Source organism: Carassius auratus, chromosome 20 (assembly GCF_003368295.1).
Source record: "Carassius auratus strain Wakin chromosome 20, ASM336829v1, whole genome shotgun sequence".
Taxonomy (NCBI): Eukaryota; Metazoa; Chordata; class Actinopteri; order Cypriniformes; family Cyprinidae; genus Carassius; species Carassius auratus.
The window spans coordinates 790,739-810,116 of NC_039262.1; the positions used below are offsets into that span (position 1 = coordinate 790,739).

General features: G+C 35.5%; 1 protein-coding gene across 3 annotated transcripts in view; it reads left to right on the forward strand.

The window, feature by feature from the left end:
• Window positions 1–19,378, forward strand: part of LOC113120456 (atypical kinase COQ8A, mitochondrial-like) — a 27,973-nt gene continuing 8,595 nt past the window's right edge. The window contains exons 1-9 of one of the 3 annotated variants that reach the window (XM_026290276.1): window positions 10–110; window positions 532–571; window positions 5,283–5,468; window positions 6,804–7,142; window positions 9,098–9,164; window positions 12,863–12,937; window positions 15,243–15,368; window positions 19,050–19,135; window positions 19,224–19,364. In XM_026290276.1, the coding sequence (XP_026146061.1) occupies window positions 5,304–5,468; window positions 6,804–7,142; window positions 9,098–9,164; window positions 12,863–12,937; window positions 15,243–15,368; window positions 19,050–19,135; window positions 19,224–19,364 (999 nt within the window). In that variant the 5' untranslated portion in view covers window positions 10–110; window positions 532–571; window positions 5,283–5,303. Of the gene's footprint in view, window positions 111–531; window positions 572–5,282; window positions 5,469–6,803; window positions 7,143–9,097; window positions 9,165–12,862; window positions 12,938–15,242; window positions 15,369–19,049; window positions 19,136–19,223; window positions 19,365–19,378 lie in introns of all 3 variants that reach the window. The other 2 variants (XM_026290275.1, XM_026290277.1) reach the window with 2 other exon arrangements.

A 19,378-nucleotide genomic window follows, 5' to 3' on the forward strand; every position in this document is an offset into this window, starting at 1 on the left:
TTTGACAAGCAAACTTGAGAAGGGTAAACAGCTCTCAGCTCATGGACGCAGATACAGCGTGAAAACAGAGCTGGACATTGAACACAGCCACATATTTGCAAATTCTGGGGGTAAGTACCAATGAATCTTATTTATTAGGGTGAAGAAACGTATATCATTGTATTTAAGTAATTGATTGATAATCTGGAATGAAAAGAGCGGATTGTTTTTGAGTAACGTGTACTTTAGATCGCTGGCTAATAGACGAGCAAAACACACGTGTCGTCTGTTGCATGTTTTGATCTGGATGCTTCTATAATATTTTTTTTGCATAAATTGGTGAGGTTACACGTGCGTTGTGCGTGTGTTTTGATTATGTCTACGTGGTCATTGGAAAATTATGTAGCAACTTAGCATTTAAATATTCCTTTAACCAAGCACTTCTGCATATAGTAATATTGTATAGTTTTGATTTGATAAATATTGCAAAACTCTGTCAAAGCACAAGGCCTGTTTACACGACATATTTTCCCTTCCTCTTTAATGCTTTAGGATTGCAGGTGATATTTTGTGCCAGAAATCTTGCAAAACAGTAAGTTAAGCGTTGGCTCAAACAAGTTGAGATACTGTATGACATACATGATTTTTTTAATGATTTTTTTTTTTAAATCAGTATTTTGTCTTGTTTTTAATCTAAACGTTTGATTGAGAAGCAAGAAAATGCATCTTGAATTAAGTAGTTTTTTTTAACTCTATTGCAAACTAGTTGAAGAATAAGCAGACTTCTAAAAAGATTAAAACTACAAAAACAAACAAACAAAATACTATTTGCCAATGAAGTAAATAAGTTAAATAATGATATGTTTCCTGAAAATTCTAATTAAAAAAAAAATTTCATTCACAAAATGTATGCTTCTCAACTACATGGAATGTTTAGATCATGTTAAAGGAAAATAAAACTACAATACTAACTTAATAAAATATTATTATTATTGTTATTATTTTACTTTTTTTGCAGGCCATTCTTTGCAGTTAAACAAAGCAAGCTCAGAAATGTGTTATGTGTTAACTAAATGAAATAAAGGCAACTGTTGTGGAGATCACCTCTTTGCAAAACCCATAAGCCTTAAGCCAAATCTTTGTTTCTAATCTTTTTTTTTTGCAGAGCTGCTTGCATACTATATGTCAGCATCGACCTAGACTTTAACTTATATGACCTGACTGAAGGGCACAATTAATGTGGCTTGTTTTGATTTTGCATTATTGCTTCACAGCTAATGCATCAGGCAGATGACAATTAAGTCATAAAATAATTGCTTATTTGAATAAATTGCTTATTTATGTAAATGAGGGCCTTGTTTACGTCTGTTTAATTTAAAATATGAATGCAGATTTATAATATACTTAATTAGTGGATTTCAGCATAAATTCATTATCATTATATTTGATTTTGTGTTTATAGAAATGATGCATTCATACATTTATGTATGATTATCAGTCATGATTTTGTCAACATTCCCGTGTGCATATTATTAACTAGGAACAATGTGCCACAGTGTTTAGTTCAGTTGCTCACAACCCGACCACAGCCATACAAACAGAAAGAAAAAGGGTGTTTCCCCTAACTAACTGTCTGATTGGCTGTGTTTTGCATGTGTTGTTTAGGTTCACTCATACTAGCGTGGCCTCTTGGTGATTTCCTGCAACAAGGCCTGCATCTCGAAGCATATTTCAGTATTTATCACTCATATTCCGCTTCTATATGACATAACAGCTGCGATTGCTTTGCAATAGAAGAGGGAGTCCTAAAATGGCTGACATTTGTTGCTTGTGTCATGGTTGTCTGTCTGACACCTCAGTGTGTGATGTATTAAGAGGCCTGTCCTGTTTTGGAGAGGAGCAGCCTTTGTTTTGGCTGTGAAGGAAACAAGAGGGTGTTGACAGTTGAAAGATATGAGATGGGCAAAGATCGTCGGACACTTTTTGAGGCACATTTGAGGCATTGTGGGTGTAATCAATTTTTTGCAAAAGTTTTGTTTAATGTGTGCTTTTTTATTTTTATTAAACACAAACATTGATTTAATCAAACATTGTTGTGTAAACCAGCGTTTATAGAAGTCATGTTGTTTAGTCATATTTTGGCATATTGCAACAATGTATTGAGATTTGGATATGTCTAAATCATGCCTCCGAAGGGTTATGATCCTGGAATATTCCTACATCTCACTGACCTCCAACCCCCCCATAGTGTTCCCGAAAATACACACATGGAGGACCTCTAGCTCTGGCTAACTGACCTCTGTGAGCCTTTCCAAAAAGTGAAAAGGCTGAAACTTGAGTATGTTCAGTCCTCTCGTGCTTTATAAAATTCAATTGGCTAAGCTGAAAATAATTTACTGAATGCGATGAACATAAATAAAAACAAAAGCCTACTTTTGCATTTCTGTGGGATCATTAAATCAAGATTTACAGGCTATACAAGACACACAAGTTTCTTATTTATGTTAGTATGGTCAAAAGTTGTCAGAAAGATTTTTTTTCCAAGAATTTGAGACTTTTATTAAGCAAGGATGCATGAAATTGATTAAAATTGACCGTAAAGGTTACAAAATATTTCTGTTTGACATAAATGCATTTCTTGTGAACTTTGCCATCACAAGAATAAATTATATTTTGAAATATTAAAATATAAAATGTATTTAAATATTATTAATATAAAATAAAAATGTATGCCATTTAAATACTAATTTAAAATTATAATAATATTTTACAATACTACTGTTTTTAATCAAATAAATCTTCGTGCATAGCACACTTAATGTTGCAGTTGTGTCACAGTGGGTCTCTAAAACTTTGTTAACCAACAGAGAGGTTTTAGTGTTTGCAATAAGCATTGTCAGTTTGACCTGCTAAATGTCTCTGTTGCAAATATGCAGATATGTCCAGGCATGTGTGGCCTCTCTCAGGTGTAAAAGTATGCTGGTGTATTGCAAAACCATACCTAGTTTACTAGATTAGGCTACAAAACATACACATTTTTGAACATATTTACGCCCAGGGCCAACATCAGTGAACGTGAGAGTGACCAAATGGAAAAAGTTGTTCATTTGGAATGCTTTGTTTATCATGAATTTCAACATATTTGCTAATGCTAATCCATATTTACGTTGTAAAAAGACTGAAGCAAACAGTTAGTGTTGTGCTTTCGAGAGCCATGTTTTTATTGCGATTGTCCATGTGCATATATTGTTAAGAACCCAAAATCATGTTAATTGTGGATATCCAAACTGTATTTGAAATGAAAACTGAATACTTCCTTGTTTTTTTATGTCTTGTCTTCCTGTTGCCTGTTGAGGGTAATCACTCATCGCAGAATTAGGTATTCGACTACAATGTTACGGAACACTGAAATTTGACCTGTTTTCACACACAAGGTGTGTTTATAACCTGCCAAGTTGCTCAAGGTCTGTTTGAGAGCTTTCTTCTTGTAGGCAAACCTTTCCCTCAGGAAAGGGGCCAAGTTTAAAGCTCTTTATTTACAGGAGAGTCAAGCTCTCATCCAACCCCTCCCCTCACTTAAGCTTATTTGTGTCTGCGCTCCGAAGCCTCAGAGTTTACTGGAGCAAAACCACTTGTGTTTTCCACTCTGCTGTGAAAGTAAAGAGCGTTTTATAGTGGGGAGCTGACAGAATACAAAATAACCCATTTATCATGAAGTTTTAAAAGGGCGCTCAGACTGAATCGCAAGTTCATAGCTCTTCATATGCTTCTTGTGATTGGTTCAATGTCTCATTGGCTAAAGGCTTTGACACTTGTCTCATCGTGAAAACGTTTAACCTTTGATAGAGCTGCCAAGAACTGTGATAACAGCTGTTTTGTTGATGTCTGATGACACTTTGGTGTTGATTTAAAGAGACAACATGAGTCACCCTAAATATATAAAGATGTACAACGCATTATTATACATTTTATTAATGTTTATGCTTGCATGTTAGACTCCACACTACATTGCTTTGGTGTCTCTGCACTAACAAAAAAAACAACAACTTTTTTTATACATTTGAACCATGATATTGAATATAACCACAATCTATTTCCAATACACTGCGGAAATGCAATGTTTGTTTTTTTTGTAGGGCTGTGCAATATGGACAAAAAAAACCTATCACGATTTTTTATCAATTTTGCGATTTCGATTTTAATCACGAATTTGACACCTTACAGACATGCTTTACAGTCATAAATGCATTCAGTATAAATTTGAAACATATTTCCAAAAGAAAACCAATGAGAGCTTTATCAAAAAGTTGTAACATGTCTCTAGAACAGACATAATTCAAAATAATCACGAAGTAAAGATGTCAAACAAAATGTCTAGACAAATGGCAAAAAAGAATAATAAAAAATAAAATAAAACCCGTGTTCAGGGATTTATTTATTTATTTTTTGCCATGCATTGGTCATAAAGCTCATTGTAGCGGTGCCTCAGGTGTTATATGTTTTGCCCAATATATTTATTGCCCAAGGGTCACACGTACTCTATCTGCAGTGCGTATACAGTAAGTAGTGTGTACGCGGTTCAGAAGCATCAACGAGAGTGCATTATTGTAAGGCGAAAGCACATTAAAATCATGCGCGAGCACGAATCTATCTGCTCGCACGCAGATTTTCTTTGCTCTGTTAACAAAACCAGATGCGCATGCTCAGATCATATTAAATCTTCTCGCACCTTTCAATTTATAACCTTTTCTGTTCTCATCTGTTTAGTGCGTGCACGGTGAACCAGTCTGCTCTGTTCTCGCGTTCCACTTAGGCGCGCTGCATCCTGATTGGTTCAGTTAACATACTGCGAGAGGGCGGGGTCACGGAAAATCGTGCTATAAAGCGATTTAGAAATCGCGCACACTCAAATCGCGATTTATCAAATTTCGATTAATCGCACAGCCCTAATTTTTTGTCATATTTTCTCTGTATGTATGGTACTGGTAGATTTAAACTGTTTCTGTTTTATTGAAACCGTAATACATTTATTATAGTAGCACCATAATATTCTTTGAAATACCTCAGAGTATCATGTAAATATCATGGTACTGTATGTCATTATGGTAATCATTCAGAACAATGGTATGTACCATAGTATTACCAACTGATTGTAACATAGTAACAAATGTTTCATTTAAGGAATTCATTTATTCCTTTTTTTTTTTTTTGAACTACATAAAATCAGTGTGACTGTTTCCTACCATCCTTGTCAGCTTAAAAACAGTTGAAGGTATTGAATCACTTCCTTTTCTGCTGTATAGTAGGTGTGAAGAGGATCCAACATGGCAGGAGACATGTTGTTGCTGATGAGAGGCCTAGCCAAGCTCAGCCAGGCTGTGATCGAGACTCAGGCCGGCTCTCTGCGCAGTAATGGCTTCCAAGCTGTGAGCCAGAGTATGCAAATGACGGCTGAACAGGGCATGAGCGTGGCCATGCAGAAGATCCAGGTGGGTATCTCTAGAAATGGTATTCATTTCCATTATAAAACGGATAGCTCTGGCTATACATTTTGATTGGATGAGAAATGTTTGAGGATGTTGTATAATAGTCAGTGTACCTGTGACAATGGATCAGTTAAATTGTGTAATGTAATAATGAGACGAGTTGCTACAAAGTATTGCTGTAAACAGTCCACCATTGTCACAATTTGAATTGAATAGTTATAAAAAAATTATTATAGCAACTATAAATTAGATTTAAATTATATTAAATAGATTTTTTAAATTGTTTTTAAATTGCATTATGACAATGTTAAAAACATATTTTATAAAACGCCCTTCTATTGAACTTTTATTTTTTAAAGAGATTTGAAAAAATCATGTATTGTAACTGTTTTCAACATTGATAAGAAGAAATGTTTCTTGAGCATTAAATTAGCATGTTAGAATGAATTCTGAAGGATCATGTGACACTTAAGACACTTAAGGAATAATAGCTGCTGAGTAAAGTACATTTTAAAATATATTAACACTTTTGCAATATGCCAAAATATGACTAAATAACATTGTTTAACATGTTTAACATTTCATGGTATTCGTTTTTACTTTTATTTTTGATCAAATAAGTGCAGCATTGGTGAGCATAACACACTTAAATATATAAATAAATAAAAAGTAACACATGGAATGGTTACTTGGAATGATAATAATAAATGGTAACATTTACCAATGAATTATAACAATATCTTCAATATTAATTATTTCCTTGTCTTTTATTATTATATTATTACACACTGAAGATTAGTAGTCTTTATCGTGTGGCTTTAATAAAACAGCATAAGCAGCAATAAGCCGCCCAAAGCGGTTTCATTTTGTTTTTACCAAGGCCTTTTGTGACTCATTGCTTTGGTGTATTACGTCTACATGCATCTGTTACTCCCCAATTAATCACCAGTATGGTTTTGTCTAATCCAGTGTGCATAATAATGGTTCTCCACAACACATCTAAGGTATAATAACTCAAACAATACAATTATGCAAATGAAATTTAGGCCTACCTGGAGATTGGATTACTGCCTTCAGAGCACATTAGGAGCACAGTGTGTGCTACCAAGCTATTTGTGCTATCAAAGCCTCTGAAACTGATTGTGGATTTCAAATAGTTTTAAAATAACCTTATCAAACATCAGAAATGCTTTTCCTCATTGCTTATTATGAAATGTATAATTTGGGTCTAATAGTCACATGCCTGTATTGACATTGTCATTCATTTTTAACATTCATTTATTTCAGCTGTTGGGAAGCATATGAAATAGCTAAAATATCTTCATCTATTTTTTTTAGGAGTTCACAGGTGGTCAGGAGAGTGTTTCTGATTCAAACACAGACATGGACTCCAAGTATGACTTCACAGCTTCAGAGGAGGACTTTGCGAGCACAGCACAGAGAGATTTGGACAGTGATTCAGTTTTCAGGGACTCTAACACAGGTGCTGCGCACACATACAGTAAGGCCTCAGGAAAGTCTAAGCTGTTCGAAGGCTACAAGGATCCTACAAGCCAGTTTACTGGACATACGCGGTCCTATCACCAGGACCACTCTTCTGTGGGAGGCATCACAGCTGAAGACATAGAAAAAGCCAGGGAGGCGAAGCGAAACGGCTCCAAACCACACAAACAAATGGTACAGGCGACCTTTTCCAATCCTTCTTCACCCATGAATAACTAGACATTTGTTCCATCTATATATGTCATGCAGTACAGAGGATAATAATAGTGGCAATGCAACTTGTTTGTTACCCCTAAAGTTAACAGTTGATTGCAGATATAACCTATATACACCTAGGCTTTATCTATAAATAATTTCTTTGGATGTTATTGAAGACCCAATAAAATGTGTTTGCAGTTTGCTGCAAAAAAAAAAAAAAAACTACTTGGGAGGATATTTTTTTTTTTAATTATTATTATTATTATTTAGTTAGGACAATATCAGGTTAGGTAGCTTTATTAGACAAACATTTTGTGTGGTGCATGATGAGCCATCAATATTTTTAGGTATGTTATGCCAGAAAAGAGAGTCTGTACATTTTAAATATACAATGCTGTGAAAAGTTTTTTGCCCCCTTCCATTTTTTTCATATTTTTGTTACATTTTAAACAATTGAGAACATCAAACCAATTTTAATATTACACAAAGATAATTGAAGTGAATACAAAGTGTAGTTTTTAAATGATGATTTCATTTATGGAGGGAAAAAAGCTGATTACTACCAGCCCTGTTGAATCAAGAAATCACTGAAATAGAACCTGTCTGACAAAGTGAAGCATGCTTAAAGAGCAACACATCATGCCGCGATCTAAAGAAATTAAAGAACAGGTGAGAAAATATTTGATATGTTTCAGTCTGGAAAGGGTTTTATATTGGCAGGAGTGGCCAGCCAACCAAAATTATTGTAAGAGCGCCATAACGACTCTTCCAGGGGGTCATGAAAGAACCCAGAAAAACATCTAAAGAACTGCAGGCCTCACTTGCCTCAATTAAGATCAGTGTTCATGATTCAACAATAAGAAAGAGACTGGGCAAAAATGGCATCCACGGGAGAGTTCCAAGTCAAAAGCCACTGCTAATCAAAAAGAACACAAAGGCTCGTCTTACATTTGCCTTTTTTTGCCAAGATTTTTGGCTAAATATTCTGTGGGCTGATGCGACAAAAGCTGAACTTTTTGGAAGGTGTGTGTCCCATTAAATCTGGCATAAAACCAACACAGCATTTCATTAAAAGAACACCATACCAACAGTCAGATATAGTGGTGGTAGTGTGATGGTCCTGGACTGCTTTGCCAAAATTGATGGATCCATGAATTTCTGCACTCTATCAGAAAATCCTGAAGGAGAATGTCCGGCCATCAGTTTGTGACCAAGCTCAAATGATCCTAAACGCATCAGGAAGTTCACCTTTGAATGGCTCAAGAAAAACAAAATGAAGGCTTTGGAGTGACCAAGTCAAAGTCCAGACTTAAATCTGATTGAGATGCTCTGGCATGACCTTAAACAATCCTTTCATGCTCAAACCCTCCAGTGTGGCTGAATTAAAACAATATGGCAAAGAAGAGTGGACCAAAATTCCTCCACAGTGATGTGAAAGACTCTGTTATTGCGAACGCTTGATTGCAGTTGTTGCTGCCAAGGGTGGCACAACTAGTTATTAAATAAAGGGTGAGATTACTTTCACATAGCTACCAGGCAGGTTTGGACAGCTTTTTTCCTTAATACATGATATCATCACTTCAAAACTGCATTTTGACTGAATATTTTAAATTAATCTCAAAACTGAATATTTTAAGTGTGACATATGCAAAAAACAAAACAAAACAAAAACAGGAAGCGGGCAAAAACCTTTTCACGGCACTATATGTATCGGTAAAAGTTTGTTATAAGAGTACGCTAACACATACATTATGACAACTAAACACCACTTTTGATTTCATGTTGTCTTAGTAGCATCAAAGAAATCACAGAATTTATAATAATTTTGAGTTAAGAAAATAGTACTTTTAAAAAGGCATATTTTGTAATTGGAAGCACATAATGCATCTGGTTCTCTAAAACTGTCAACATTGTGTCTCTTCTTTCAATAGCTTAGTGAAAGAGCAAGAGAGCGAAAGGTACCAGTCACACGGCTTGGGAGACTAGCAAATTTTGGAGGTAAGATTACTAAAATTATTATATATTTATGTGTATATGTGTACAGTGCGGTTTAAACTTTTAGGGCTGATAAGGTCATTTTAAAATGTTTTTCAAAGAAGTCATCTGTGCTGACCAAGGCTGCATTATTTGTGCAAATTCAGTAAAACAATAATAATGTAAAAATATAATTACAATTTAAGATGACTTTTTCAATTTAAATATATTTAAAATGTAATTTATTCCTGTGATGGCAAAGCTGTATTTTCAGCAGCCATTACTCCAGTCCAGCGTCACATGATCATTAAGAGATCATTCAAATATGCTGATTTAGTGCTCAATAACAATATTATCAATGTTGGAAACCATTATGCTGCTTAATATTTTTGTGGAAACTTATATATTTTTTTCTTTCTTTTTTTTTTTTTTTTTGATGATGATGAATAGAAAGTTTAAGTGAACATCATAAGCCCGATTCGACGTTAATTGTTTCTCATGTGGACGTCTGTAAAAAAAATGAATTTACATGGCACCATTCAGATGGTGATTTATTCACAGTGGAGAATTATGAACGTGGCCAGTTACATGATTGTCTGCTGTTAATAAAGTGAATTTTATAAAATAATTGTGTAAAATGTATTCTTATGTATGAATACATAAGTATGTCTATTTATTATTAGATTATTTGCATCTCCAGTTTAAAAATAGGGAAAATAGACGTACTATAGTTGTATATAATTGTACGTGAAACAATTATGTATATAACTGTAACTCATTTTGGGGTGAAATATCCCCTAAATTTCAAATCTTAAAAATCTTACTGACCATTATGTGAGCAGACATATTAAGATCACATGGCTAGCTGAATATTTTACACTTACTAACTCTCTTGTTACTGGGCTCTTTCATTAGATGAATAAATTAAGCATGGATTACAGTAATTAGGGCATTTCTACAATACCATTGGTAACAGAAAACCTTTGCTTTTTCATGATGCATTCAAACCCACAAGCCAAGACCAAAAGTCCACTTCAGATTTAGCACAGCCTGTGTTGCCACTAAATATTTCAGATAGACTGACTATGTGTTGTCTAATTCTGAAAAACCTTTTTTGGGGTTGGTATATTTGGCTTTCCAGGTTGCTGTCCTTTCTGGTATTGTTGTTATTCATCGTCTAAACTAAGGCCTGTTCAAGAGCTGCGTGTCTCTCCTCACACAGTATGTCAGAGCCGGATTGTGGGCTCAAGGTTAATCTGCATTTTAACCAGTAATATCATAGACTGTGGATGTCCCTGCATTGGATTATGGGACAGAGCTTAACCGGTCTGGGAATGTGCATCACCTGTTTCCCCTGAGATAGAGTGTCCCATTCTGGTGTGTAACTTTACCTGCTTTTGTTCTTCAAATGGCAGTCTATCAGTGATTTCTCAGAGGACTAGTGCTGAATAGAGTTGCAGGCAGCGAATGGATGGATAAAGCTGAGGGTTTGCAGTGAAAAGAGCTGTCACATGGGAAAATTAAACACTGGTGGTCACAGTAGCTGTTTCGCTGCATGCTAGTTTTCCTAGACGTTATATATCTGGTCTCATCTGTTGTTGGTGTATGTGTGAATGCTGGGTGATTTGTTGAAGTGTTTGTTATCTCTTATCTGCTGCCGTTACAAGAAAACATCTTTGGACACCTGTTTACTACAAGCCCGTATGTGTATACTTGCAATAACCTGTAAATATGAAAGGGTTCTTGCATTCAGCAATCTCTGAACCACTGAAGCATTATGGGATTGTGTGAATTTATAAGGGGAATGTGTTGACAGGTGTTTATGTCTTCTAGGGATCAAAGATACTGAGTCTGTTCGAGATGACTTATGTGGCATCCAGCTTTCAAGAGTGTGTTAATATTATAAAGTGTCTAAGGCATAAACATTATAACATTATTAAATAATAAACCAAATGTTTAATTAACATTGCTCCTTTAAATGTTGTTGTTATTAACAGCAGCAGGAGTGATAATAAATTATAGAAAATGTTAACTATCAGTGGTAATTAATAATTGAATATTTAACAATTTACAATGTAATGTTTAGATCTGTTGAATTTGTTAAATTTTTTATATTGTTGTTATTTAACAAAATATTTTTATTTGATTATCATTATTTTTAAATTACTCACTCGACACTCATCCTTCATTTTTTGATTTACTCACTCTTAAGCTGGTCTAAACCTGTAGGAGGTATTTTGTTTTGTTGAACACAAAAGATGATATTTTGAAGAACGTGGGTAACCAAACAGTTGTTGGTCCCCATTGACTTCTGTAGTATAAAAAAGTTACTACGGAAATCATTGGCAACTAGAAACTATTTGGTTACATTCTTCAAAATTTCTTCTTTTGTGTTCGTTTTATGTTTGAAAATTGTGATTTTTTTTTTTTTTTTATGTAGTTTTCGCATTTAAAATGGTTTAATTGTTGTGTCTGACCTCTGTCTTCACCTTGACCTCGCTCCTGGACATGAGCTATCCAGTTCAGCCATACTCTCTGGCTTCATTCCTCTAACTCTCTCGCTGGATAGTTAAAAATAGTGATTAACTGCATCCAAGAATAGTATGCATCACTTTGGCAGGCTTCATGTGGCTGTGTTCTTCATCTCAATTTTAGTGACTGTAGATAGCCTTTAAATCAGTGCCATTACAACTGTCTTTAAGCAGCTTGTTCATTTTGTTTACAGTAGGTTGAGAAGCATACCTATCTGTTTTTGTAACATGAGACTTGGGCCCGTAGTGTCCATGGTCATGCTATCAGGCTTTCTGAAAGGCATCTTAGCCATTTTGTTCCAGGGTGCAAAAAAAAAGAGCCCTGCTATGACAATATGTGCACATATTAGTCCATTTATGAATTTTAAATAAGTAGCTATAAATGTTTTGGGTTGGTAAGATTGGTTAATGCTTTTTTGCTCACCAAAGCTGCAATAATTTTATCATAAATAAAAATAAAAAATCTTACTGGTTTGGGTAAACAAATGGATCAGCCTATCTGTGTGCAATGGAACGCAAATGTTTTGTATCTCTATAATACAGTTCTTCAGATGTTGCAGTGTTTGAACAGCCTGGCATGGCCCCTTGTTTTAACCTCAAGTCCTTAAACTCCTGCAGGCATAAAGGGACATAATAACAGGAACCTGTTTAATCATCAACCACAAGTGACCTAGAACTTCCCCAGCAGTCTTAATGGAAAACTTTAACGGGATAAGAGCTGGTGTCAAAACTGCACGTGTTTCTTTAAGGTGTGTTAAGACATCTGGAAAACAAACACCAGGGTGAAAACATGTCGGTCACATTTCTTGCAGGTTTACACTGAGGTTTAGTTCCACCGCTTCATTTACAACCAATTTAGGAAGCTCCTCCTAAATTTCTCAAGAGCGGGAGTGTTGGGTAATCAGAAAATTACATAACTATTGAAGACTGCACCAAAACTTGTTATAGGTTCTCCGCTCTGCCACAGCAAATGTGCTGACCACAGTGGTTCAGAAATGCTATTTTGGTGTTTCCTTTTGTCAAGACCTAATACAGCTCCAGTGTTGTTGTCAGTCTAAGAGAAACAACTTTTTAATGTTTTGTTTACAAGGTGGAAGTGCTGATTAGAGGTGTGTGATAATGATTGTTTATGTATTTTAACTTCTGTTGATTTATGGACCATTTCCTTTTATGTTTTCTAATCCCTTGCAGGTCTTGCTGTGGGTTTGGGTATTGGAGCTTTGGCGGAAGTGGCAAAGAAAAGCTTAAGATCAGAGGAGAAGAATGGTAAGACAATTGCATTATCTACTAGAACTGAACTGTACAGTTACAATTTTGATCTTTACAATGTATAGCTAATTACTAGTTAGAATATTTTATTGATTATTGACATGCTATCAGGCATGGTATGATTAGAAGTGATAAATTGCATGCAATTAGAGTTTTCTCTCTTTGTTTGTTTTTGGACTTTAAACCATTTCATTAACCGAGAGATAGTGAGGGAGGAGACATGAAAGAATAGGAAGGAGGTTGTGGGTTTTTAAACTCAAGTCATCCACACATAAACACATGTGCACTACCCACAAGAAACCACAACAACCCTGATCTTAACCAATGTGTATAATTTGTAGCAATGAAAAGAGCTTTCCTTTTTTCGTCCTCTCAGTACAAACAGTACTGAAAATCTAGCGTGCATATGCTATTCTTTACTCTTAGACGGGGAGCAACATTGCTTTTTTGAGTGTCTGTGTTTGCTTTAATTGGTCACAATGTATAAAATACACTGTAACATTGACCGAGTTTCCTGATCTAAAGTGCACTTAAATTAGCCTGCTGTCAAGGCTGAGAGGTAGTTTTAATGAAGAGTCGTTTTTGCAGCACAGATCATAAAATATTTATATCCATGCATCGGTGTAATTGGTATGAAAAATGCTAATATATTATTGAAATGTACTCTTCTTAAGTTTCTCTCATTCTTGAAATGTTTAACCTTGTTAAGTGCTAGTGCATGTAAATATTCATCCAGGATCTCTCAGCTCAACTTCAAATCTTCTTATGCCACAGAGAGCTTTACTCGGACATACACACTGCAACAGTTGTTTTGCGTGTTAAGCATACTGTCATTTTGAAGATGATGAAAGTTATTAAATTTTAATTTAATATTACTAACACAAACATTCTTCTTTTTTTTCTTTTTTTTTTTTTTTGAATGAAGGGTTATGAATGCAAACATTTAATTTTATATTTTCGTCTTTCGTTAGATTTTTTTTAATGCTTTATTTATTTTAAGTATTTAGGTATGTTGACTTTAAATGCATTATGCTCCGAATGAACCACTTATTACTTTGTTTCATGTTTTTTGTTAATTAAAATACAAAGTCTTTGACTTGAGACCTGTAATAACAATTTAAGATTTTTTTTTAATGACTTTAATGCACTAATCTTGAGTATTGGGTTGCAAAATAAATATTCCAAAATCCAGTTGATTTATTTTATTGTTGTCTTGCTTGCAACTAAAGGCTCAACGCTTTGTTCATCACATTAAGAGAATACTAGATTCCTGTAAAACTGCCTATTTGCAGATATTTAGCGGTCTATGGAGTTGCATTATGACTGTTTGACTGCATATAGGAACTGAGAGTACAAATGTGTTCTGAGGACAGTGGTCTGTAACTAGATCGTATCTATGTGGACATCCGACATGCTGGATAATGATTACCTTTGACCTCATCACATCCAGGAATAGCTCTAATGTCCTCACAGAGATAATGAAGACCCTGATCCAACAGTTTGTGGGGGTTTGTTTACATGGACAAACCGTTTTTAGCAGCACAGATTTTCTTTTTCTTTTTTCGCACATCCAATGTTTAAGAATTTTGGACCTCTGTATAAAAAAAACATGGGTCCATTTGTCCCATTAGGTATTAATGTGCTGAATATTATTTATCATATTATCAATATTATTTATTCATATATTATCAAAAATATACACCCTAAGGCTGTCCAAGATTAATGTGTTTTTTCATCCAAAACAGCTGATAATAACCTCACAATAATAAAAGTATTCTACATGAATCCAGTCCTACATGTTTGTAATGAAACCAATCCATCAAGAAGTTTTTAAGTTCAAAACATTGCTTCAGGCTAAAAAATCTCCATAATATTCCACCAATAAAATTGGTAGTCTCGTCTGAATCAGGAGTGAAATATGCACAATCAAATATACCTTTTACAACTTAAGAGTCCAAATCCGTTCTAATCAAATATGTTGGTAGATAAAGTTAAAAAGCCTTAATGATAGATTTTTTTTACAAACCTATATATATTTTCTTTACTTCACAAGATGTTAAGTGATGGACTAGAGTCATGTGGATAACTTGTGGATTGTGACATCTTTATTAGCTGTTTTAAATTAATTCTGATGGCACCCATTCACTGCAGAGGATCTGTTGGTGAGCAAGTGATAAATTACTCCAAACTCCTCTACGTTTTGAATGGTCTGAGGGTCAGAACACTTTCATTTTTGGGGTGAACAATTCCTTTAAGCTGTATTATCAGTCCAGAATGTTAACAGACTTATAAATTCACATAGGTGACAAGAAGGCCGTTTTGGACAGCAGCCCCTTCCTTTCAGAGGCCAACGCTGAGCGTATTGTCAGGACGTTGTGTAAAGTGCGTGGGGCGGCCCTCAAGCTCGGCCAGATGCTCAGTATTCAAGGTAAGAGAATGCTGTTTGTACTACATATAACAAGTCACCACATTAGACCAGGTCACTCCTCAAGCATTTATTGGGGCCACTGAGGCGTCCTCCATGACTGATCGTATTCATAATGCACGGTTGCTTCCAGTGTTGGGATGTTTGTAAGTCACGGCCGCTCTCAAGTTAGACTGGTACGTGATCGAGGCCTGTTTCAGTTTTACAGGCTGATGACATGAGTGACTGTAATCCTCTTACAGAAAGGTGCAGAGAAATTGGAGATGCGGTTTATTTCCTCTCTGATGCGCAAACGTCTAAAGATAAAATAACCTCATGTGTCCTTCATTTCGTTATTTTCCACACAGCGGTGGAAAATGGATGCTAACTTTTTCTTCTTGCTGACTGTTCAGGGTCTCCGATACTACCAGTCAGGACACACTTGAATGAATTTGTTCTCATATTTCTTATTGATCTTTAATCTAAACGCTTACTCCATGTTCTAATCAGGTGAGCAGTGAAAAGATTACTAAGACAAAAATATTTCTTGAGCAGCATGGAATATGAATCAACGTTTTCTGAAGGATTGCGGGAGACTGAAGACAGCAGTAATGGCTGCTGAAAAGTCAGCCTTCCAGTCACAGGAAATTGTATTAAGTATATTAACAGTTATTTTATATATATCAGTATTTTACAAACTTGTTTTACTGTATTTTCGATCAAATGCAACTCACAAGAGATCTCTTTCAAAAACATTTACAAATCTGACTGACCCCAAACTAAGTAGGAACTAGTATTGTAAATAACAGAAACGATTTGCTTTCCAGTTCATAACTCTTGAAAAGTCATTGCCTCACATCCTTGAATCCACTTCTATCTGCATTGACTAGTAACTCAAACATTGCCTGACTTCTGTGACACAAATGGCTCTCTTCTCTGTGCAAATATGATGATTATTTCTGGTAAGCATGTGAGGTCATTCTTCCCTGCTCTGTGTGCATTAGTGTGTGTTTGAAAGCAAGAACCAAAGCAGCTGTGTCACCCGATCAAGAATGCAGCGCATAATTTATTGTAGCCTCCCTGCATGACATTTCCAAACCTCGGCTGCTACGATGATCTCAATGATGCACCGCATTATTCTCATCAAGATAGGAACAGGGCTTAAAGAAAAATTTTTCCGTATTCCACTATGTTCTTCCCTAAACTTAGATGAGTTGATATGTACCTCTCCCGTCTCAATCGCTGTATTGATTACCACGCCGAGTTCGAAGTGCTGCTCCGCCATACATTGGTTATCATTTTTATCAGCTTAGGAAATCACCACTGTTTATTTTGTGACACCACACTTACTTATTTGTGTAACGACTCGTAACCTTCTTTAAATAGGGAAAACATGGAAGTGTTTGGTGGCTTCTAAATTCATCCATGTTTGGATCTTGAGGATTGAATGTTACTAAGATAAACGCCAGCATAGTGCCGCCGTGTGCTACAGTGATTGAGAGTGCACACTGAGACGGGAGAGGTATGTATCAACTCGTCAAAGTTAACGGAAGAACAATGTGGAATATGAAAAGACCGTGGCGTTTTACTTTAAAGTTTTCCGGCACTGTGCCGTATTTCCAGCATGCAGCGTTTGCCTGCGAAAAAAAAAAATAATAATATATATATATAATATATTATTTGTTGATTTAATATCACTAGTCCATGAGTTCGCCTACCAGTGGTATGAGAGGTGCACAGCTTTCACTCTCAACTAAACTAACATTACTAGCCAATCAGAATGTTTTTGTTTTTATAAACATGAGACGTGTGTAATCGGATCCAATTGCAGAGTCGCAGCCCTGATGAATGGAGAAGCGCGACAAAAAGATGTGAGAGGCAATTGTCAAAGATGTCCATCTAAGTAAACAGCTCAGTAATCATGCCATCTCAGTAAGAACCATATGATTGCCAGAACAAATGTACCGAGATTTTTAAAAAGGTCCTGTTCACACATGATCTATTATAATAATTTACCAGTGAAGACTGTATGTATGAAAGGGGCCAAACTCTTCCACTGTAGTTTCAGTGAATTTGAATTAACGTTCATCTGGAAAAACAGCGTGGATTTGTTACATAAATCATTTATGAACCTTTGCCAACACGGGAGAATACATTGACCTGTGAATAAATATGCCATTTATTGTACTACACGAATTCAAAATAAAAGTTTCTGCATGTGGCCAAATATTACAATGTAATAGATTTAAACCTTGTTTAATCACGCTGTAAGGTGAAATGTCATCAGGCCGTTGGTGCCCTCTGCAGGTATAGGTTTTGATACATAATGTGCTTATAAATTGGTTATGTTCATACTATGTATAAGCAAATTACATCATGTATTTTAAGTGTTGTTCAGTACAATTTCTTGGTTTTGATACTTTTATTTGAGCCAACTATTATTGCCTCATTGTTAGTTTATATATAAATATTCATACTAAAGCCTGGATTTCACTTGGGTCTGTTTGTGTTACTAGGAATATCAGATTACTCAGTTGTCAAAATAATCAGTAGATTACTTGATTACCAAAATAATCGTTAGTTACAGCCCTAGATTAGTTAAAATATTTCTAAAAACAACTGCATTGTTTTACTTTTTGTAATTAAAAGACAACTTTTTTGTCATTGAAAATTTCTTAAAAATAGTATTAAAATATTGTCACAGTTTAGTCACCCAAGTATCTGTATTTTGTCTCATCTCGTGAGCTAAGTCTATTGTCACACCCCTAGTGTTGATTAGCAGTGATATAGCTCTTAATTTTCCAAGTGTATGATACAACTTTCATTCTTCAGGTCAACCATATATTAATGAAAAAGAAAATCTGTTTGAATAAAGAAAGCAATAACTTTGCCATAGTATCCTTTCAAATGTTAAAGTTGTTACAATCATTGCATGTTTTGCATGTGCTGCCCCGCCCCCAGAAAAAGTTCAGGCTCAGGAATTAGTTTTTTTTTTTTTTTTTTTGCTTTAACCACTGTAGGCAGTATTTTGTCAGCTGCAGATCCCTACGACTGCCAGTGAAAGACAGCGACAGCGCTGGCATTGGCAAGGCTCAAAATAAGCCCACAGCTATGCCAGAAACGTGACCTTTACCCTACACTTGAGGAAGAATGAAAGTACAGCACACACAATCGCCCCTCAAGACATGACAAAGCTGAAGGGAAAGTGTCACGATGTACTGGCAATTTATTTAGTGCTCTCACACACTAAGCACAAAATACAATGTGGTCCAATCATTCAAACACATTCATAGCTTAGGAAAGCATCTGACCACATCACACTTGTTGTGCAAACACCAATGTGTCCTAAACAACAGCTACTCACAGGGACACCTACTCGCCTATCAGTGAAACTTTGCACAAAAATAAAGCAATAAGCCATTCTTTACAGTGGTTATACCATGTTTATGTTTATCATATTTAACCTGTTTATATCACAGGTCAGTCATGATTTTGTAGAATCCTGTTACACTGAAAAATATGCTTTGACATTACAAGAATAAATTGTTTTTAAAGTATATAGAAATGTTAAATTCTACACTTGTGATCAGATCACCCATGAATGATGATAATACCAGCTTTAAACTGGGCCATCATTTTCATTTGGCATTTGCTGATGAATAGCACTGTACTATACCAACACTGGATGTGTGTTTAATATTTCAGATGATGCATTCATCAACCCACAGCTGGCCAAGATCTTTGAACGTGTGCGTCAGAGTGCTGACTTCATGCCCATCAAACAGATGATGGTATCTACTTAAGCCCATCTACTTAAACTACAAAATATTTCAACGTTCAAGAAGAAAAAAAATACACTCTTGCTTTTGATCTGTGCAGAAAGCCCTGAACAATGACCTGGGCCCAAACTGGAGGGATAAACTAGATGTTTTTGAGGAAAGACCCTTTGCTGCTGCCTCTATTGGTCAGGTCCATCTGGCCAAGATGAAAGACGGTCGAGAGGTCGCCATGAAAATCCAGGTTGGTTTCAGACT